This window comes from Leuciscus leuciscus (genome assembly GCF_965113295.1).
Source record: "Leuciscus leuciscus genome assembly, chromosome: 23".
In the NCBI taxonomy this organism is placed as follows: Eukaryota; Metazoa; Chordata; class Actinopteri; order Cypriniformes; family Leuciscidae; genus Leuciscus; species Leuciscus leuciscus.
The window spans coordinates 10,433,141-10,457,618 of record NC_138747.1 but is presented as its reverse complement, the minus strand read 5'-3'; the positions used below and the strand labels follow the sequence as shown (position 1 = coordinate 10,457,618).

The window sequence follows — 24,478 nt, the reverse complement described above, 5'->3', positions numbered from 1 at the left end:
ATCAGATGTGTCTGCTTCCGTCACCTGCTTTTCTCCACGATAACACATTCATCCCTGATATCTAAGCGCTATCCCGACTTGGCTCAAACTTGGCATCCTTTCACTCTGCCCACAGCTTTAGTCTCGACAGCTGCCCGAGCGTTTTGAATGTCCACCACATTCCGAGATTGACTCAAAGGGAGGTGACATTTCAAGTTTTTCCAAAGCCTCTGTTTCCCTCCTCTGGGAAAACGTTTGCCCTTTTGCTCTGTTCCAGGACCGGTTAGTTCTGTCCAGTTGCTTATCGTTAACAATTGTGAGATAACCCTTAAAGCTGCTCTTGCAACAGAGTAAAAGGGCAACATCCGCCAATACCTGTTGTTTCTATGTTACCCCCCCACCCTCCGGCCCATCCTGGACTGGACATCCGCCTCCACGGGCCACTAGCACCCTGCCAAGCCGAACAACACGCTGCACTTGACATTCATTACTTATTGATGCGCAGGGCTTTAATTGCATCGTCTCATGCTGGGCAGTGCTGGTTCAGTTGCCCTTTAGCAATGCATAAACTATACAAAGGGTCTGCTGAGTTAGTGGTTTATTTCCTATAAGTATTCTTCGTCTCGGTCAAAAAATAAATAAATGAATGCATAAAGTGTTCACTCTGTAAAGATAATTTTGGATCGGTCGGTCGGTCAGTCAGTGTCTTCTTACTTCTGCATGTTAACATTTTAAGTCAGATTACTTATTTTAGATCATTAGATCCATTGGCATATTTAGAGTGGCAATCTTCAACACTTTCAGATAACTACAGATTTATAAAGATATGTATGTTGTGGTCATTAACCTTTTTATGCATAATAAAAGCTGTAACATCAAGTTATAATATCAATTAAGTATTTTGGCAAAACCTACTTTTCATTATAACACCTGCAGAATAACAGTCTTTACAAATTTATTCCAGTAATGTCTAAGTTGATCTTATTTAATCTAGCATACAACATATTGCCTTTTCACTTTCCTCTGACATTTTCTAGGTAGTTAACAGTTTTAATATCAAGCTATTGAGTTGGCACTAAATCCACACACAATTTGTAGCACCTCAGGTCCAGAGCTATAAAACATAAGGCAGGCAAGAACTGCTCTTGCAGGCTGCAGGTAATATTTTATGACCTATCATTGCCTTTTGAGAAGAGAGCCATGGAACAAAGAACAAACCAAGAAGTGCCCTGTCTTAAGTTTTATTATAAACAGTTACAACAACTAAAAATAGGAGTGCAAACATGCCTGATTTGTATGATGGACACACAATCAAGCTGAATCGATCTGAGAGGTCAGGGCTGGTTATGTAGTTCTACATTTACAGCTGTCTGTACACCTGAGCAGACTGGCAATTCTTTCATCCTTTTGGCAACTCTTTTATATAGAGCAAACCGTGTCAGCCAAAATAAATATGTCTGTTGCAGCCTTGAATGAAAGAACAAAAACAAAAGGTACTTTGATTCCCTTTGTAGTCTTCTTATCAGTTCCTCCATAATTATATTGCTGCACACATCTGTAATGCCCCATTCACATTCTTTTTATACTTAATTCTTAGACAATTAAACTAATTATCATTTGTCTTATATTTTAAAGGTTTGCCATGTATGTTGTTTTGAGTCATGCCACTACACCCTATTGTTTTTAATATGTGTCTGTGTTTCTCTCAATAGAAGAGAAACTTTAGAAGAAAAACTTCTTGCCTAGTACATGCAGACCCGGAAGTAGGTGAAGAAAGAGAGGACAACTTTACTTCTATAACTTACTTTACTTTTGTTGATTTTACGTGGCAACCAGTTGCAGAAATCAATAACGAGGAACAGAATTCATTGGTTTATATTCTGACATGGTCCTCCTAATATAAAAAAAATCCTTCCATCTAAGACATTCTTTTTTTATATGGCCTGTCATAAAAAAATAGTTTGCCTGTCCCATATAAAGTGTGGTATTTATTCATAGGGAATGGAAAGTAGTGATTGCAATCCCCTGTCACAGACACACATGCCCCTACATATTTTCCATGGGCATCTAATTAATTGTGCAGTTTTATGGTAATATGGCCTCATTCCAAACATAATTTGAGTGATCTTTCAAAGTTCCTTGGACCGGGTCTGTGGGGATTGACCGGGAGGAGACTTAATTTTACACATGCAAAGTTAACTATGGAACTTCAATAGAGACCTTTACCTTCGGGAGCGTGCACCATTATGAAGACATGAGCGATGTTCTAGATACATCTTCACTTTTCTTGTATTGCATGAACTGCCCTGTTTTGACTTTTAGATCCTGCCTGTATTTCCAGAAAGGCACAGAATTTATAGGTAAGAAAGCTACTGAATGCTATATAAATTGATATTCATTCATTTTGCAGAAATTTTTAACCAAAGTGGAATCATGAAAATGGAATCTGTGTACAAAAATATATTTCTCACAACTTTACTGTGAAAAAGGAATCATGTCTCCATTGAATGTGAATATTGAATTGGTCACTCCCACAGGATGCTGAAATGGAAGGATAAGAAGGCTAAGAAATTCGGCAGTTACACAAAAGAGGAATTTTGTCCAAAACATAAATAATGACATCAATTCAATCATTCATTTTCACTGCTTATTTATTACAAATTTTTTTTTTTTGATTATACAGTTCAATACTGTCAAAAATGTTAGGGTAATAAATATTAGAGACAAAAAAATGGATTTCTCAAATCTCTCTCTATATTAAAGTTTGCCAGTTCAAACAGTAAATTCTACAGTTCATTTTATTTATATACATACAAACATACATGTATTCACATACAATACACTTTTTTTTCTTTTCTATATGACACTCTGGGACACGTCTCTTTCAAATGCACTATTAAATTGCAGACTGATATGTTTGTGACCCCATTATGGCATGTTTCACTTGTCCTGTACAATTCATGTCATTTCCTGGTTTATTTTGTGTCGTGACCGAAGTCTGCTTACCTAATTCCATTTACCTGTCTGGAGATGCTGAAGGATCTGTATGAGTGTCTTATGCTGTCTAGCCCCTCCTCGGCTCGCTGTCCTTTACTTTAAGCAGCAATGATTGAATGAACTGCCCGACGAGAGCTAAATGAATGAAGACGTGCCCTTTGCTTTCTAGAAATTTCCCTAATTACCTTTGGCACTGATGTTTGTTTAATAACAACAACAACAACAACAAAAAACTCTGGGATTGGTTTGAAATCGATTTATGTCATATGAAGGTCAAGTCTTGAGAATAACTAAAATCTGTTATGTGGGTCCAAATACTTTTCTGACAGATTTATTGACAGAACTACAGAATAGATTTGTATAATGTGGAAGAGGCTATATAATGATATGAGCACAAGAACATGATTGCATGTAAAATCTGTAGCAATTGTGTGACCATATATCTTACTAGGAAATGACATCACGTGTTGAGTGCATGGTCGCCTCATCCCTCCATATTAAACGGCAAAGACAACACAGGACAAAAGCAGTGGAGTCCATGAGCCAGCATGCTGATAGACTTCCCCCGTTCCCCACGCTGGTCTCTAATCTGCATGCAGACAACTTCTATGTGGATATTTGGATTTCCTCACCATAGCAACAGAGCTGCAAAACCGTGCTGTACAACCTCTCATCAGACACAGTCGTGCCTTGGCATCGCACGGCACGCGGGAGCCAGACGAAAGGATAAGATAAGAAGAGGAAAGAGAAGGGAAGAGCACACCGCTGCCCTGCACCTAATTCTCTGTGGGAATTCTCCTCATTAGGACCATGACAGCTCAGTTACAACGGCTCCAAAGTGCCAGGGTTCATGAGAACAGCCGGCAATCAAGCATTCATTCCTGCGCTCAGCTGAGAGACAAATGGAGGGATGCAAAAATGTCACTCTTTGCTCACCGTGACCGAGCCTCTCTATGCTGAATCCTTTTGTGTCAGACTACGATCAAGCGCGGGTTAATTGCGAGAGAGCGGCTGGAAGATCCCCCCCCCCCCCCCACACCTCCTCTTCCTCGTTGCCAATCTGTCCGTGCCTCTGATTTTCCACTCATTCTACCTCTCTGGTCTCTGTTTACCTCTGTCTGCTGATTTCTCCACCCCTTTCTCTCAGTCTCTCATGCTTTCGTGCTCCCTCCCACAGCTCGCTATCTCTCCTCCCCTCGTGCCTTTAAAGCCAGCAGTCTGCTCATCACTCCAGGGCTGCTTGCTACATGATCTCTTGGAAAACAGCGTCCACGTCTTGCTCGAGCTGCTTTATGTGCAAGCCTTAAGATTTCTTGCCCAGGACAGCAGGATGCTCCTGCGCTGGCACTGATTCCTCTATTTCTCTTCTCGATTTCCCCTTCCCCTCCCCTTTCCTAATCTCCTGCCCTCTGACCCTGATCCCCTTCACCCCAGAACCCTATTCCCTCTCTTTTCCTCTTCTTTCTTGACCATGTTGCCATGTGTCTACCGGCTCCAGCCTGTCCTTGCCTTGCTCTCCTTCACTTTGTTGACTCAAGGGGAAAATTGCCCAGCCACCTGCCTTTGCCCAGACCCTCACACTGTGGACTGTAGCGGTCGAGGACTTACCCGTCTTCCGGACGAGATCCCCTTGGACGTACGGAGGCTACTTTTGGCAGACAACTGGATCCCACGGATTCCTTCGGACTTCCTAGTGCTCTACAGTGACCTGGTCTACCTGGACCTCCGCAACAACTCGCTCTCACACATTGAGCCGGGCACCCTTAGCACTTCTTCCAGGCTGGTTTTCCTGGATCTCGGCAGCAACAACCTGACCGAGATCCCCAAAGGGACTTTTGGAGAGTCGAGGAGCCTAATTAAGTTGCGCTTGGGCAACAACCCGTATCTGAGCATGGTCAATGAAGATGCTTTCATGGGTCTTACCTCCTTGCGTGAACTAGAACTAGAACGCAATGCCCTGTCCGGGCTACAGGTGAGTGCCCTGAGCCAGCTGCCCTCCCTCCGGGTGGTTAGGTTAGAGGGCAACCCTTGGGTGTGCAACTGCAACTTTGCCAACCTATTTACCTGGCTGGTGGAAAACAGTCACAAGCTTCCCAATGGTAAGTCCTTGAATTTGACATCAACTATTGTAGCTTGTTGATCCTTGTCTTACTGTTGCATAAACGTTACTGTATGACAAGATTCTTTGCTATTTATATTACTCCAGATTAAACAAGGGACCTCTTCCTCTGATCTAAATTTAGCTCTCTCCCACCTCTACAATGACTACAAGGGATTTCCAGAGTAATGACAGATAAATGAGGACAGTGCCAAAACATTGTGCGATGTTTAAGTATGCAGTGATGCCCTTATCCTCTACAGAGCTCACATTTTACATTCCATATGGGGATGTGGTTTGTGATCATTGGACATGCTACGCATGCCGAACACCTGCTTATTCCCGCCAGGCCAGGGTGGTTGTGTGTGTGTGATATATCAGTCATTTATGGACATGCTATTTATCTGGGAACTTGCATCAATTGCTTCTTGCTGTGATTTTGTTCTGCTGTTCATTGAGGTTACAGTGATGAAAATAACCATTTTTTTCTGATCTGTGATTTCTTTGTGGTAGTATTCACAGAGGTTGAAGGGATAGTATACTCAAAAATATAAATTCTGTTATAGTTTTTGTTGTTCCAAACATATAACATTCTTTCTTGTGTGGAACATTAAAGACTACGAATTTTGAAGTATGTTTCTGCGTTTTTGTCTATACACTGAAAGTCACCGGGGTCCCGTGTTGTTTTGGACCCACTGACTTTCATTTTATAGACAAAAACTGTTGAAACATATTTCTCCTTTATTTTCCTTGGATTAAAGAGGTTTGGAACAACAAAGTTCAGTAATGATGATGGAATTCGAATTCTCGGGTGTTTTACTGTATGTTTTACTCTTCTGTGTTAATACCATGTTTTTTTTTAACTATAATAATTGTACCATAACAAAACCATGATGCATGAATATGGTAATCATTCGGTATCATAATATACATGAAAGTAAGATATTAACACCCTTAATGTACCATGTTATAGCCATAGTACTGTTTTTAAAGTAAAGTTCAGTATAAAAAGCTACTTCTTTTACTCTCAAAGAGAGAAAATTAAAGAGCATCATTCTCAGGGGAAGGGTCACAATAGCAAAAAAGAAGAAAAAAAATCAGCTTATTCAGAGATTCAGTTCATTGTCTGATGAATACAGCTCTGTGAAATAGATCGAGATTTTCCACTGGACACTTTATTTGACATTCATCGACATCAAAATTAGAAAGAAGCATATTTACTGAAAGCAAAACATAAATTCCTCTAGTGACTGAAAAGTTCACACATATTAGTGGTATGTATTTCTTACAAATAAATAGCTGAAATAAAATGCAAAAATAGATCACAAACATATACAGTCATCGTCTGTTTTTATTTTCTTCGACACATAGTTTATAACATTTCATTTGAAAGTTGTTTCATTCTGTTTAAATAAATATTAAACATGTAGCAAACCTGTATATCATTGTGATAAATAACGGTCACTGTGTCTTTTTATGGTTTACAACAAAACCCACAAGCAGCATAAACCCATAAATCAGATGGTGAATAAATTGACTTTATCTCCCTCTATCTATCTGCATGCTAGATTTTACCGCAAGAGGACAGGGAGATTTACAACTTGAAATTGTATATACCGTCCTAGTTATCATTTCCCTGTGGATAAAATGGAAAATAGATAACTCTGAACAAACATTATCAAATGGGCAAACACAATGCAGCCCCAGAGCTCCATTATGTGTCATTTAGCTGAGCTGCTTGCGCTGTTTGTTTACATATGAACATGACCTTACTTTAGCGCAAGGAGAAATTAACAGCTTCTCTTGCGGAGTAACCACACAATGGCTAATAAAATGCAGTCCTCATGAGTACTGTGAAACATTTATGCCCGGGTTCACAGACAAGCCTAGTCCCAGACTTAAATGCATGTTTGAGCTGTTTTAACTGAAAGCAACTTGCACTGACATATCTTCAAATATGTCAGTGCCATTGTTTTGTCTCTTGATGCATACCAGTGATGTTTTGTTATAAGGCACGTTTATAAAAGCTACTTAAATTTTATAATTTAACTAAGTCCTGGCTTAGTCTAAGCCCTGTCTGTGAAACCAGGCCCTAGTCCTTTCTAAAAGTATCTGAGAATGCAACCACAGTGAACAGAAAATCACATTGACTATTATTTGTCATTGCGTTCACATTTGCTATGCTAATGTCCATTTCAGTTTGGTCATTGAAAAGAAGTTCCACTGGGTGAAATATGAGATCCCTCAGTGGCTCTGACAAATACATATATCATGGGCTTTCAAAGCAGTTATTAGAGGGTAATAATGAATTGTACGAGAGAAGGGAGCCAAGCTCACATCAGCATCAGCGTCAGCAGCAGACGGGGAGCCAAAAGTGGAGCCAAGCCTCTGGCAAACCCACCAACAGGCACACCGTAGATGCACTCTGAAATTGAGTTAGGAGCGCACATCTCACCTCATGTTTTCCACTTATTTCTGCATCACTGGGCTCTTATGACTTGAGGAAGTCGGAGAGCAGCTGGTGATAACTACAAACAGCCTAGAATGACCTTTGTAGCGGACATAAACAGATGACTGGACTGTGCATGGACAGCATGTCCTAATAGGCTATTTATCTATCTAGAGATGGACTTCACTTACAATGATATGATGAATGAGAGTATCATGCTAATTCATTTAGATTTAGTGACTGCTGTGTTGTGATCTAATCAACGACTGCTGCTGCAATTACCGATTTGAATACAGTAGATTATGCTTGGTGCATTGCATTTCTAGTCTAAGAAATGTGATAGTAAATTCTCAGGAGAAAGAGAGTAGTCTATAGAGAAATGGTATATTTTGCCTCAAGGTTTAGGAAAATGGAATTTGAAATCAAATAAACGTTGTAGCTGTTCTCCTCCTATCAGAGGAATGGTTTATTACCCTCTTAAACTCTTCAGTTGAACTGCTGATCTTACCCGAGATGCTTTGCGTTGGTCAGACACAATTCGCGAATGCATATCTGCATTATCAGAGCTCACCGTGGATTATCCCCTTAATGAGAAGATGGATTTCCCAGCAGCAGGAACTATCAGTCCTTCTATTTCTAGCTGCATGAGAAAAATGATAAGAGAAAGAAATTGTTGGATTAGAAGCTGAAAATATTACTGTAGATTATCCTCTCACCGTTGGTTTTGATCTGATCTCAGAGCTTCAGCAATAAATTGTTCCCAAAGTTGAGTTATTCTCTAGCATTTTCCTTAAGTCATCTGCTGGTTTGGATAATGATGGTACAGTAACTACTTAAGGGTCATTTAGGTCATTGTTTACTTTCTTATTGTCAAACAATTAAAAATTTTAATCAAATTAATTACATGATCTGTATTATATAATTGAATCACAATTAATTCCCAACTCTCAAATTAATAATAATATTGAAAATATTATTGATAATTCAAAGTCATTATAGTGGCATTTATAAGCATTTAATTGATTTACTCAATTCCAAAAAGTGCCTTTAGAAGTCAATATGAAGAGTTCAGATGCAAAAGCCTCTTAGCGCCATCTGAAATTTTCTTCTAGAATGATCATTCTTATAAAGCTTGTATATTTAAGTTAAGTAATTTCACTTAAATAACAATTAATAGGAAATTTGCATATCCATTTAAGTGAAATTATTGAACTTAAATATACGAGCTTGATAAAAATGATCATTCTAGAAGAAAATTTCAGATGGCGCTTTGCATTTGAACTCTTCATATATTGTTTTGTTTTTTGTTTTTTTATCTTTGAGCATAAGACCATTTTTGTTTTGGGGAGGGCCATTTGTACTGGACGCATTCTTTTTTTTATTTAAATTTTTTTTGTGACTCGAACCACATTCTCTTTTGTGGTTGTGGTCATTTTCATTTAGAGACGTCCTCTGCATTGCCTGGCTGAAAGAAGATTTATTGGGTCAGGTCCAATAAAATTTTCTTAGAGCTTCTGAAAATGGACGTTATATTCCACCAAAGAGCTATTGATATGTATATGCTTAAAATGTATTTTTGGTAATGGTCTTTGGACTTTGTCTTACCCAGATATTAAAAACAAAATCATTTTCATAAGAAACTGCTGAATCCCAGAATGACAATTTTATTCTCAATCTCTCTGCTATTGCAGTTCAGTTTCAGATGCAATTATCTGCCACATGCAAACTGATATGTTCAGCTGAAATGTTAAGTACGCACTTAGGTTCAATAGCATAGTATTTGCAATCTGTATGCGTGTGTTCAATACACAAGTATGTGGCATCATCCCTATGTTTGACAGATGGAGACTCGTTTGGAGAATAGAGAGTGTCTAGATAATCCTCTGTGAGCATCAACAATCAGAATAAATGAGAGCCCATTACAGTCGATCACTGCCAAGCCTGGTTTATATCAAGACCAAATCACTTGAGCTAATGGTCACAGGAAACAGTTTTTTAAGTCTATACACACACACACACGCACGTAGATCGACAGATAGACAGACAGAGACGTATATACTGGATGGATGGCTCTGCTTTTATTGACACCATTGATTCTACGCTTATCACGTCTGGTGTGTAGCTAGTGCAGACTTGCTCTGCGCTTGTTTGTGCTGGTGCTCTTTCACACATTTTGATTTCCCATGTGCACATGTGATCATACGCCCCTGAACACAGACTAGGCAGCCTGGCAGAGTGGGCTGCAATGGATAATGGCTGATGTAATGATTTAATGGACTGATGGGCCCTTTACTGTGTGACCTTTGAACTATGCCTGGTGGATGAAAGAGCTAGTCACTAGGGGTGCCATTTAACAGATGGATTAATATGGTGAAGTTAAATCCGATCAGAAAGTGAGCAGACGTTATCTACTCGGCTTGAACTGTTGTACTATACGTATAAGAATAAAGTGCCTTTTTGATAAAATCAACATAAAACAATCAATCTATAACTTTAATGAAGATCAAGATCAATTTATGAATTGTATACAGGAGAGTGGGGTAAGAAGTGTTGCCCATGACCCCTGCCCTCCTTAATCTAACCAACTGTGCACACTTTTTATAATGTGACCATGTATTTAGAAGTGACCCATCATATGCTGCTGCTTGTGATTAAGAGATGCACATGATATATATATATATATATATATATATATATATATATATATATATATATATATATATAAGATGGCATGTATATTACTACTACTACTACTACTAATAATAATAATAATAATAATAATAATTGTTATTATCATTAAAATTATTTTACGAAAATAACTTGACTCTTTTTTTGACACTCACACAAAGTGTCCTCAGGAGAGGATGTGTTCAGTGGACTTTCTCAGTCTACCAGCAGACGCTGCTATGAATCTTTTACAAGGGAAACAAGTGTAAACATGATCCACCGCTGTCATCACTGCTCATGGTTGAGACAGAACAAAGCGCATCTATAATTAACATCACCTGTGACCTCAGACTGCCCTGACCAGTGTAAAAGTAGCTTGAAGGGGCTCATTTTAACTGATTTACAACCAGCTATTTCCCCAAGACATGTCAACAGAAACCTTTTAAACTGACCTCAGATTGAGATGAACGTCGCTGGTCGTTGGCCAACACTTTTTTTCCCCCAAAGCAACACAGTTTATTTATGGTAAACATTTTATTAGTATGTTTCCTAGGAATTGAACCCATGACCTCTACGAGTTGATTCACACTCAGTGTTGAACAAACCACTTGAATAAGACTATTTCTGACTATATTTTCCTAAGCTTTTGTCATGTTACCGTCTACTGTCTAGTCTTTAATCACATGATCAAAATAAGACCTGCTAATGAAGTAAACAGTTGGACAGAAATGGCACGCACACACACACACACACACAAAAACATTATAATTAAATTAAATTCCACCATCTGGCATGTCCTAGGCTGCATATCGACTGGCATGCTGTACTTTCTGCATATATCCTTATTATGTAATAGAGATCAAATAAATCCTCAGCACATAGTTTGTTTTAAATGTATGTGGTATGTTCTGCCCCCACTGCGGTTCTGACTGCTGGCATGTTTCCGTAAGTGCGATAGTGTGTATTTTTTTGCATGCTAAAATAACTCCACCGTATGCTTCATGCCACACATGGTATGCAGAGTATGTCTAACTGCACCACTGAGAGCAAGCCTGTGTGTCTGTGACATCACTGAGTCCCTTGTTTGAGGGAAACCCCTCCTGATTAGAATGAGTCACGCACGGCTGTGGCTGACACAGGACCGAAAGCTTCTTTACAATATCTCGCTTGCTAATTCTCTACCTCCCCTTGACCTTTATGTGAGCTTCATCTTTAACAGTGATTTTCTGTTTAAATGCTAATACATGATGCAAAACTGTACCATTTTCAGAGCTCAATCAAACAGCTTATACTTGTACCTCCAAAGAGAGCCCTTGAGTTCCTGTGCAGTGTATTACAAGGTAGAGAGCAAAGCTAGAGTTAAGCTGAGGTCAGGCAAGGTTGTCAATACGCTGAAATGCACACCCGACTATTCATGCGCCTACAATCAATGGCCTGAATGGAGTTAGAGATGGGGAAGATGCCAGACTCCAATATCAGGCTCACGTCGGGCAAGTAAATCAATCACTGGCGAGAGAGTGCGTTACACCGAAGCATTCATTCCTCTTACCAGACGCTAATTTTGAATGTAATCCATCAGGTGCCGACAATCACCTGGCTGTTCGCTTGATGGCATTTCAATCCCTCACTCGTTCACTATATAACTTGTATAGTGAATGCCACATGGTTCACTATATGGGGAAGAAGTAAATGACAATGAATTAGAGAATTTTATTGTAGACATAAATTATATCTATATACATATACATTCTATATCTGATTGAAAGATATAGAATGTACTGAATGTTATTGCTTATTGTGTCCAACTATGGTTTCGAGAAAAAAAAACGCCCCCTACAATGAAACTGCTACTCAAGATGTCATCAGAGCCCCTTCCTCTGAAATTGCTGATGTTGTCACTAGTTCTGCTCTTCTTCTACTTCAGTTTCCTCACTTTTTAAGCTTCATTATCGTCATAGTGATAATACATACCGATCGTGTAACATAAGATCACTAGATGCTGTAAGTCATCCTGTTTGATTTAATCATTTTTTTAAGTATTTTAATTTTAATTTTAATTTTATGGAAGGGCTAGGTTTAGGGTAAGGTTTAGGCGGTAGGTTTTTAAGCTATAATTACCATTAGGGGTGGGCAATATTGCAAAAAGAGAATATCACTATTCACGATTTTATCACGATTCTTTTTCGTGCTGGTTTTACTATTTTGAAAGTGACGGAGCATTACAGCCAAACTAATGTCCCTATTTTTAAAAACAAAGCCATAGGTAACAAAATAAAAAATAAAAAAGAATGGCAGACATTTAGGCCAAAGTGGCGAAGATAAAAATCTTTGCCATTATATTCTTTGGTATTAAAAAATAAGACTTAATATAAAAATTAAATAAACCGTGCTTAATTTTTTCAGCTACAGTAGGTGTATTTAACAGTAGCATTCAAGAAAGTAATTAAATGAACAAATACGAAAATAAAACACTTGATAAATTATACATTGAATCTTATTAAAGCTACTATTACATATCTCAGTCAAGAGCAGTGAGTGATTTTCTCTTTGTGTTTTGTTGTTTTATTAACATTTCCCCCCAAAAATTAAATTTTCAGCATTTACTCTCTCAAGTTGTTTTAAACCCGAATACGTTTTTTTTCTTCTGTTGGAAATAAAAATTATTTTGAAGAATGTGGGTAACCAAACAGTTGCTGGTCCCCAATGACTTCCATAGTATACATTTCCTACTATGGAATTCAATAGGGACCAGCAGCTGTTTGGTTACCCACATTCTTCAGCTTATAACTATAATGGTGTCACTTATAACCTCATAACTTATTTTGTGTTCAGCACAAGAAAGAAATGAATACAGGTTTGGAAGAACATTAGAGTGAGTAAATAAGGACAGAATTTTCATTTTTGGGTGAACTATCCCTTTTAAAGGAACACTCCACCGTTTTTTGAAATAGGGCTTATTCACCTTCTTTCCTACATTTAGATAGGTGGGCAAATGCATTTTTGTCTCAGTGCATGCATTGTTTTAGTTTGACAGGGTTGGCGCTAGCTTAGCTTAGCATAATGAATTGAATCCTTTGTTGCCAGCTAGCATGTCCTGAGTAAAAGTGATATAAAAAAAAAAAAAACCCCACCTAATTACTTCTTGTGGCCTGCGTATTCACAACAAGTACAAATAGCGATGCAGATTAACACTAGGCGATTTCCTATGCAGATTTTGACTTGGGACTATATTAGGAGGAAGCACAGGTGAAGCACTGCTACTTGGGCGCAGAGATATCACGCCCAAGTAGCAGTGCTTCGCCTGTGCTTCCCCCTAATATAGTCCTTAATATATAAGTCAATATCTGCCTAGGAAATCGCCTAGTGTTAATCTGCATCGCTATTTGTGCTTGTTGTGAATACGCAGGCCACAAGAAGTAATTAGGTAGGGTTTTTTTTTTTTTTATATCACTTTTATTCAGGACATGCTAGCTGGCAACAAAGGATTCCATTCATTATGCTAAGCTAAGCTCACGCCAACCCTGTCAAACTAAAACAATGCATGCACTGAGACAAAAATGCATTTGTCCACCTATCTAAATGTGGGAAAGAAAGTGAATAAGCCCTATTTCAAAAAACGGTGGAGTGTTCCTTTAAGGACAAGCAGCAGCATGTTTACTATAGGCTACTGTCACTTTAAGACCAGCGAGACACATCTAATATAAACGCACATGACACGCACCAGAGTTTTTCTCAAATGTTTGCTTTCATTTTACAATTAACCAACTGTGTTTATGTAAACCTTGTGTGTATTTGACACTATTAGTGCAACAAGACTCGTAAGATAACTTAGTCCAGTAACTAGGTGCTGTTTGACAGGCTTTTAGTGTGCACCCTTTGGGTTTATGCGCTCAGTAAAGCGCATGTTAGAACAGCGCACTAGAAAAAATAAAAAATCGTGATAATTACCATGAGTGTATTCATTTGATAGTATAGTTTATTTTATGTTTTACTACTGTTATTTCATACTTAATAAGATTCAAAAGCAATATAAGCTACTAAGCTAGTCTTACTCCCAAAGATTGTTTAGGTCAGTGACAACCACTCGAAACTTGTAAGTGTAACTTGGTGGGGCATGGTTTGTAGCACTCGTGCACCCCAGGTGTATAACAGGGTCAGAATAAATGTTAAAATTGACAGAATTAGGTTTACTCCCTGTAGCAAAACTTATTTAGGTTGAAAGGTCAGAGAAACTCAGCGTGATTAATCTCAGCTATCCTGGACGCATGTTTGACAGAAGACTATCTTTTGACACTCACGAGAGAGAGAACCTGACACTGTCTAGGCACAGCTTGTCTCAGATCCTCTCATTAAAAGCAAGCGAGTGTGTTAGTTTTCCTCTGGGCCTCTTAGAGCTGTACTGGAATCTGACCACTTTGAGTGTTCACAGCTCTGCTTTTCACAGCCGAGGGTGTGAAGAGACCTAGTATCGTTTACGGTGTTAACATGCACCTGAAGCAAAATGCAAAACTTCATCCTATCATTGATTCATATATTTTATAGTTCCTCTAACAAGACATTGTGGCAGGATAAACAAGGAACAAATTCCATTTAGCAAGTTTTATGCGTCATATTTATTTGAATATTAATGTATTTTAAAATGAATATATTCTCTATATTTAGAAATATTTTTTAAACACTTCCATAATTATGTAAACTACTGTTCATAAATGTGGGGTCAGTAAGAGTTTTTTTATTAAAAGGTACATTTTTATAAAAAAAAAAATTATTAGTAGGCTACTTTTATTCAGCAAGGATGCATTAAATTGATCAAAAGTGACACTTAAGACATTTATAATCTTACAAAAGTTTTCTATTAAATATAAATGTTGTTGTTTTTGAAAAAAATAAATACAAATAAATAAAAAAAGAATCCTGAAATAGTTTGTATCACGGTTTCCACAAAAATATTACCGTTGATAATGTTTTTTGAGCATGTCTCTTAAACACCAAATCAGCATATTATAATTATTTCTGAAGGATCATGTGACACTGAAAATTCAGCTTTGACATCACAGGAAAAAATACAATAGAAAAGAGTTATTTTAAATTGTAATAATATTACTCTTGTTACTGTATTTTGTTCAAATAAATGCAGTCTTGGTAAACGGAAATAAACGGAATAACAAAAAATAATAAACAAAATTATTAAATGAAACATTGCATCAACAAGCTAAGTGGATAGATTTCTGTTAAGAAAATTATATTTAAAAAATGTAATTTTATAATTGCAAAATACTAACATAAATACTATTAATAAAAAAAAATAAAAAAAATTCTGTAAAAACAGTAAGTATCCACATGTAGTAATTTACATTTGAAACCCTCTGCCCTGTTGCCCTGAACCAACCGTTCTGACTCATTCTTCCCCTTCCTAAATAAATTCAAACACTCCCCTTTATGGGCTCTGATTAATATTAGCTGCTCCACTTTTCAGCTTACTTTTTTATGGTAGGGGAACATACTGACACCTCAGTATCAATCAGAGCATCCTTAGTAGAACAGTTCCTTTAAATAAACTTGACCTTTGTATTCAGAAAACAAACATATTGAAAATTTTCACAGGCTCTTTATAGGACAAGTTGTTTTTGCCTGGTTAGTGCCCTCCTTGAACAACACATACATCTCAAACAGTGTTCAAAATCTCCTTGAACCGTGTCACAGTGCACCTGCGGACATATAAATATGATTGAAATTTCAGAAACCTCATATTTGCAAAATATAGCTTCAATATAGCAGGCTGCCCAGGCCACCAGTTCAAGTACAGTAACCTGTGACGGAAATAAATCATTTGCAAACCGTAACCAGGTCACGATGCACTGAGGTTAATAATATTTCCTGCCACAGAGTATTGATTAATTCATCTCTCTCTGAGCACAGCCTGTGCTCTCCATCTCCTAAGAGTGAAAATAGAAGAAAAAATATACCTTGTGCAGGTATATGTGAAGTGTTAAGAAACATTAATCAACCTGGAGAGGCAGGTGAGGATCACGTGATCTAAGAGAGCCTCTTAAAGTGCCAAAGGCCAGTGTCTGAAGTTAGCAGAGCGATGAGTGTGACGAAGCTATGTGAATATAAATGCAGGCCATTTGTCTCCTTCATCCTCCAGTGAGTTATTCTGACACTAAAACACATATGGACTGTCAAAGCTCACATTTCAGACTTGTTCTTGAATCTAATGTGAAAATCAATATGTTAATTGATACATAGACTCTTACTTGAAGATGAAAGAGAAAGTAATGTAAATTCTGTGATGCATTCTTTTTTTTTTTTTTTTTTTTTGCTGAAATGTACTTGTATATATTATAAATGTATGTTATAGAAATACAGTTATCAAATCATGTTAAAACAATTAACAGTCGGAGCAGCAGTTGAGCCTTTGTGCTCATTCAATTTGAGTCCTCCTGTGTATCATCTCTAAAAGTGGAAAATAATAATGCATTAATAAAAAAAATATTGCTTAAATAAAAAATAAAAAAGACTGGCTGGCTAATGCCAGCTTAATTGTTTATCATTTGAAAAATATTTTAGAAACAATCAAGGCTGTCAAATAATAAGAAAAAAAAAATGGTTATGTATTTTACACTGATTTCTTTTAACACAAGCTAAACTCCAACTTACTCCACTTCAGTGTTTGAGGTTTTCCATTACATTTGGCTCCAGTATGATCCACCCACCTGCTCGACTTCCCCCGGTACGTCCACCTGTGAGTTAATCATATAAACATGTCATGCCTGATCCCTGCAGGACATTTAGCCCACTGAACTTGTTTATCTAGTAATTTAACACAAAAATACATACCAGTTTCTGTGGAAATATTTACAATATTAGGTTCCTTGCTAAATATCTGTCTACAGCCATGACAAAGTTGTTAAAGGAGTAAAATATGATGCTATTTTGTTTATTGGGTGCACTAGAGGTTAATTCTTTAATGTTCAAAAAACATTATTAAAGCACCTTAATCTCATTCCTAGTCTGTCTGAAACAATTGTATTAACAATTGTGATGATGGTGCTGTGTTGTAAAGGACAGGTGACGCATTACGCATCATATTGGCATGGGATAGTCCTGTCTGTAATCGAGAACTGGTGACTAATGCCACGAGAACAGGTATCAGACTAATATCATCCTGTAAATAATATCATGACAACCTCAAGGACTGCGGAGTGTATCAATCCACAACTGTCCATGATTTTTTAGCCAACAGGTTTCCTTTTTCAAAGGATCATTTATGAACATTTCCTTTGGACTGAGTTGCCAGAAACCAACACGAGTTTCAGTAGCATAATAAACGCACACGGCTGGCTGGTGTCAGGACTGAGGCTGAGGCCATGACTGTGACAACCCATATTTAAAATGTCTTTATAGGCTTTAATTGTTACATCAGATCCCGTTAAATGAAATTACACGTGCGTTTAATACGCACTGACTGTGAATGTGACCGCATATTACTGGCTACTACTTATCATGCCTGTACATACTGTAAAATAACAGTACCTCATTGAATTGGAATGAACTTCAGAGCTATTATGGTAAATTAGTATTGAACTCCCATGACAGTCAGCAAATCCTTCATCACTTTTTCATCACAGCAAATCTTTCATCACACACAAACAATGTGGGAACACAGCATGCAACACAATCCTGTTTGTGTGTGTGTGTGTGTGTGTGTGTGTGTGTGTGTGTGTGTGTGTGTGTGTGTGTGTGTGTGTGTGTGTGTGTGTGTGTGTGTGTGTGTGTGTGTGTGTGTGTGTGTGTGTGTGTTATGAGTGAAAATGACCTACCGTGCATTGATTTTGCTGTACATTTCTGAATATAGTATTTATAGTAAAATATCACTGGTAGATTATTTATTCATTATTTTACATGAATGATTTCAAAATGATGCATAATGTAAAATAATAATGAATGATATTGAATTATGTAGAATTAAGCATGCTATTTTTTAGAATAAAATACTATAAATACAGAAATGTATAGTGAAATCAATGCATAATAGCTTGTTGTTTTTCCCACTCATAACACAATATGAAAAAAAAAAAAAAAAAAAAAACTACTGTAAAATAACCAGATCTTGTTGCATGGTGAAATTCCATATATAGGGGAATACCCATAAGCCCTTGCACTTGATTAATTCAATTTTAAAATAATGTATAAAGTGCTTCACTGTAAATTTCAGAATAATTTATTTAAAAAATGTTTACCCATCATTATATATTAATTGTTAATCATTGTTTTACATTATACATCATTTCCAGGCGTATGGGTATCACCCTACTGTAATGTGTTATCTATGTTATCTGTTTCACAGTAAAATGCAGAATTTAGTAATTTACTGTAAAATAGTAGTTGAAGCATGTAAAATGCTTGCAGTGTTTTACAGTACAGAGCAAGTGAATATGAGAGATGCTAGATTCACACTCTGTTGTGCAGCTATCCCACACAAACTGTGAGTTCGCTCTGGATATAGTTACATCTCCCACACAGAGCCTCACGCTCCAGTGCATCAGATGACCTGGCAGTTAAAAGCAATGAGAACGAACATGTCATCACTCCCATTCTTCAGTGAGACTGCACGTTCTGACTGCGAGAGAGAGAGAGAGAGGGAGATAAACGAGTGAAAAAGCCCAATACTTGTTTTATCATCTTTGGATCTCATGACATGCTCCTGCTGTTTTATTTCTTGAGTTTAAGCGTTCAGCCATTGAAGAAAACAAGCCAGCCTTGATATCATTTACTTTTCTTTCTTATTTCTTTTTATTTTCTGCTCGTTTAGATGAAGATGCATTCTTTTCTGTCGGATTCCTCTACGTAAACTCTAATCACTCTCTTATTAACATCTACTCGCATACACAAATATATAATTTACATGTATATAATGCGAGTTGATTATATTTCTCGGCGCAGCTGAAAGCTGTTGTCGGATATTCTTCTCTGTGGATTTCATGATAATGTGTGGTAGACGTGCCTGAGTCTCATATGCCCTTGATTCAGTCTCATTAACACACAGCAGTGAGTCAACAGGGTCACACTGTGAGTGTGTGTGTGTGTGTGTGTGTGTGTGTGTGTGTGTGTGTGTGTGTGTGTGTGTGTGTGTGTGTGTGTGTGTGTCTTTTACGTCTGTTTTAAATGAGTGAGGGCTGACAGTCTGACTTCTGTCCTGGTCAAACAGTGGCATAAATAAACATGAGAGCTATTTTTGGCCTTCTCATAAGCCCCCTGCCATTTCATTTCCATCTGTAAAAAAATCAAAAAGTTCTTGAAACGAGTCCACAAATTCCATTAGTGTCAGATGAATCTGATCTGAATGTCCATACAGTGCAATTGTACAGTCCTTTTATGTAAACTAATAGAGCTGTACTATTATGGTCATTGTTATTTTGTCTGTTATGTATTTAGTCCAGTTTAAACCAATGATATCATTGTTAAAATATCAGATATACAGACAACATGAATGTCTATATATTAGGGTTGAGCAAAATGTAAAGTTTGAGTGTGAGTGTGAATTGATCACAACCCACATGAAGTTACATTGGAGTAATTTACTATATTTTATTAAAAAATAAATTATAATACCATTCAAAAGTTTTGTCTTTGAATTAAATCTCTTATTCTCACCAAGACTGCATTTATTTGAGCAAAAATACAGTAGAAACAGTAAAACTGAAATTTTATCACAATTTAAAATAACTGTTTTCTTTTTTAATATATTTTAAAATGTCAAATATGCCTCTGATGGCAAAGCTGAAGTTTCAGCATCATTACTCCAGTCTTCAGTGTCACATGATCCTTCAGAAATCATTCTAATGTGCTGATCTACTGCTCAAGAAACTTTTTTTTTTTTAATCTTTCAAAATAGGCCGTTAAACCACATTCAAACTTTGTCCTGCTTTCTTAGTTAAAATTTGAGTCAAATGAATGAGCAATTATTTAATGAACTACTTCCTTGCATTGAAATTTGATTTGCAATTTTACATCAAAGTTCACCCAAAAATGAAAATTCTGCCAACATTTTTTTTTTTTTTTTTTTTTTTTTTTTTGGGTGAACTAAGCCTTTAAATAGGAATTTAAAAGGCATTCACAACACAACCCTGAAGACCAAAGGGTGTCAGTTTTTATCATTTTATGATTCATAATGATGCTCACTAGCACCCCTTTTGAGGCCCATTGTGCTCTTTTAACAAACTTACACTCCACAGTAGACTATTACTCAACAGCCCATGCAGGAAAGTGTACAGTCAGAGGAAGGCTTGGGCTTTTAGGCCTACATCTGTTTAAGCAACTGCTTTTCATAAAAAAAAACACACCACAGTTTGTTTTATGGAAACCATGTACATTGATCTAACCATTGTAATTTGATGCCTATACAATAATAACCAAAAACTATATTATGTTTTTGTGTTTCTTATACAGGTATAGAAGGAATGGAGTGCTCTTTGCCCACTGATGGACGCCGTGTGCCTCTCAGCCAGCTCTCCCAGGACAGTTTTCGGGAGTGCCAGATCACCCTCACCCTCACCGATTTCTTCATCATCATCTTCTCGGGCATCTCCGTCTCGGTGGCCGCCATCATGGCCAGCTTCTTCCTGGCATCCACCGTCCACTGTTTTCAGCGCTGGAGCAAGGGCACTAAAGGGGACGAGGAGGAGAGTGAAGAATGAGGAGGGAGCCGAACAACCTTCAAAATGATTCAGAGCTGCCAGTTCTTGACAGAGTTCAAACAAACAGCGTGACTGAACAGACACCAGGTAGAACTTGAGCAGAAATAGCCTGACTGATAGTGGCTAGTACGGATGCAGTACCCTTAGAATCAAAGGATTTTTGGTATGAAAGTAAGCCTTAGTATGCAAACTTCCAGGTTGAAGGAAATTCTTTGAGATCCTGTCCCACAGTAGAATTCTCAGTGTTATTGTCCGTAGAGTTTCCCTTCATGTAGTCAATATAAAGTTAGCAAATTTCAACTGTGCTACTTGTTGATTGTGCCAAATTAGCACAGGTAGGCAGCAATGGTTCAGACAAGCACTGGTGAAATGGCTATACGAAGTCATGCAAGGTGAGTCAGAAGTCAAACGATCCAGCTTTATACAGCCAAGTATATGTGATGGAAGCCATTTTCTTTCCATTTTGAAAGGATGGGGGAAAATAACATGAGCTTAGAGAGATTTAAGAAAGCATTACCTGAAATTGAAAGTTTAGAATAGAGCTTAATGTGAATAGCCGTGTCAAATGCCGCACTTTAAAATGGTTCTAGCTAAGTTACACCTGCCCTCAAAACACCAGGTATACTGGTTCAGCCCAGATCTGCCAAAGAACGCTTCGACTGAGGGACTGAGGTTAATGTGTTTTGAAATATAGATTTATTTTTCTTCAAAGAGAATCTGTAATCTTAGCAAGATTACATTTATTTAGCGTAATTATGGTACTACTCACATATTTACCCTTAATGTGACTGAAGACAATATTTATGGGATAAAGATAAGTACATACTACAAATGTCATTGTATTATTCATGTCTTAAAGGTATATATGAAAAAGGCATGCAGTGGGCCTAAACAGTATTTGGATATTTAAGTCAAACTTCTATATTGCCATTGCAAGATTAAACCAAGCAAAGCACAAAAACAACAAACAAAAGATTTGTGATCGGTTTAAATAAAAATGAATGATTAATTCAAAAATGCCTTATGATGTATTTGTATGTTAATAAATAAATCAATTAAATGTATACAGAAGAAAAATTGCTTTGAGACTGTTTTGTGAAAAAAAGCAATTGCAGAAAAGGGAAGTATGTTCTGAGTAAGTGCAGCATCCTTTCTTTGCAGAATTTGTAAGTGTGACTTAAGTGTCCAAATATGTTTTGAGGCCATTGTACATTCATGTGTCTTCAGATTGCTGTCTAGTGTCTCTCAACTAATAATAATAATACAGTGTATAACTAAATTTGTTAATGATGTCAATTCCATCAATACCGTCTGTTTAAAGAAAATTATTTTGTCAGTAGACCGTGTGGGGCAAATGATTTTCGAATGTCAGGAAAAGACATTTGATTGTTTTTGTTTTCCTTTATTATTACTTCAACATCTTGCTTCTTTCATATCCTTATTTGAAAGGGCTTCATGTGTCTTAAGAATTGGTTTATTCGTGTCTTTTGCACAATTAAACGCATTCATTAATATCCTAATACCTTCACCATCCACTGTTCCACTTTTGCTGTCCATTAGCAGATGCTCTGGATGTGCTATTTTGAGAATATATAGCTTTTCTCCAGACAGGTATCACAACTTCATTTTTTGCAGTGCATGAATAATTAATCGGATCTGTGAAATGAGGCAGACAGTGTGCTAGTCTTCAAAAATGTTGGGGATGGAAAAAGAAATTGTGATTCAATAGCCGTCTTATTTTAAATTAATTTTATTCCAGTCACACAACCTCAGCCATCATATTGTGTTGGATGTAAGAAAGCATGAATGCATATCAATGTAGTGTAAATGTTCCAGTGTCAGAACACGGATGACCATATGCACAATCTTTCAAAGCTCGACTGTAGCATGGTATCATCAGCATAAATCAAACCTGCAGCTTTTTGCTGCAAAAAAGCCCCCCCCCACACACACATATTTACCCAAATATTTATAGCTAGCTGTATGTATTTGCAAGTGAAATGAGGTATTGTCTTCTTGAAAATTCAGAATGTTATAGACACTTCATATGCCATGACAATGGAGCTGTTTAGTCATGACGTCAGTTTGTAGGCCGACCTCGGCATGGTTTCCCATTGGAATTTCAACGTTTTTGAATAGCAAGTTATGCTTTATGGATAAAATCAGAAAAAAAAAAGATAAATAAGAGTAAAAAAAATATGAATGGCCATTCATGTTTTGTTCTGCAACATATATTATACATAGTCAAACCTGAAATGTGAAATTTGAAAAAGAAAATGTTTTAAAAGTCGCTATATAAAGACAATCAGTTGTTAGATTAAGCATCTTGTTTTTAATATTTAAAGAGGCCATATTATGCCTTATAACAAAGTCTTGAATTAGTTTTTTGGGGTCTACTAGAATAGATCATATTCATGCTTGAATGTTCAAAAAACATATTTTACATTTTTGCAGCACCTCTCTTCTTCCCAGTTGGTCAGTAACGCTCTGGGCTGCGTTTCCCAAAAGCATCAGCTGATCTCAGAACAAATGCCACCAATTCTCTCTAAAATCAACTTAGGCTTACAAAGCTTTTGGGAAACGCAGCCCTGTTTAGTTCAAGTCTCTATGAAGCCCCTCTGTCTGAAAAGCACAATGTGCTTTTAATTATTAAAATAAAGAATATTATGACGTGTACATTCTCGGAAGAAAACAAGACTACAAATGAGGCGTTTCAGGGAGTCAGAAACAGTGCTTACTGATATAGAGTGTCACCCTTTGGAGTGGACTTTGTGCACACTGGACCTTTGTCATGCACTCTAAAGAAAGTTGAAAATGTAAAAAGCATAATAGGTCCTCTTTAAAATCATAAATTGAAAAGTGCTAATTAATTTGAAATTCCTGAGGGAACCCATGACTTCGAAGTTTTTAGCACTACAAACAGAACAGCAGCTGATTTTACATGGACCATTTCATATGTGCAATGACAAAATGCATCAAATCAATACTTTTGCTTCATTGTCTACAATAGCAAGTAAAATATAGCGTGTTCATTGCTGTACCATCTGTCAATAATTCAGTATGTGTGTCATTTGAAAAGAGCCCAGAGCTCCCATTAGTATCCTGTGTCACAACTGTCACACTGAGCGATGTAGTAAAGATGTGTGTTGCATTATAACATGGAGTATATTTGTTCTCAGTCTTAACTGAACACAATATACCTAGAAAACCAACTACTATGTAGTTACAGAAAGAAAGAAGGAAATGAAATGAAGGTTTTCTCCTGCATGACCCGACTTCATTCAGTACTTTGTTTTTTACTCCATATGGCAGTGCACTGTTGATGAAATACTGTACAATATATTAAACAGTAAACTATTTTCGACTGATCTTTTTTTCTTTACATTGATTTTCTTCATTTTCCTTACCATTTCTTTAAATAGCAATGTACATCTCTGTGAAAGAGACTTCTAAGGGACTTCAGTCTCAGTAATCAATAACAGCATGTTTGGCTAGATACTTTTATAGATCTGAAGAATCAAATGATGAAAGCAATATATGTAGGGAAGTTATAAACTCTCAAATTGTCAAAAATGCACCTGTTACCTG

At 37.1% G+C, this 24,478-nt stretch overlaps 1 protein-coding gene across 1 annotated transcript; it reads left to right on the top strand.

The window, feature by feature from the left end:
• Positions 1-2,690: 2,690 nt before the first annotated feature.
• On the top strand, positions 2,691-24,258 carry lrrc38b (leucine rich repeat containing 38b). The gene is made up of 2 exons (XM_082155043.1): positions 2,691-5,075; positions 20,643-24,258. Exons 1-2 carry the CDS (start codon positions 4,448-4,450, stop codon positions 20,888-20,890), a joined length of 876 nt encoding a protein of 291 aa, XP_082011169.1. The 5' UTR covers positions 2,691-4,447; the 3' UTR covers positions 20,891-24,258.
• Positions 24,259-24,478: the final 220 nt, after the last annotated feature.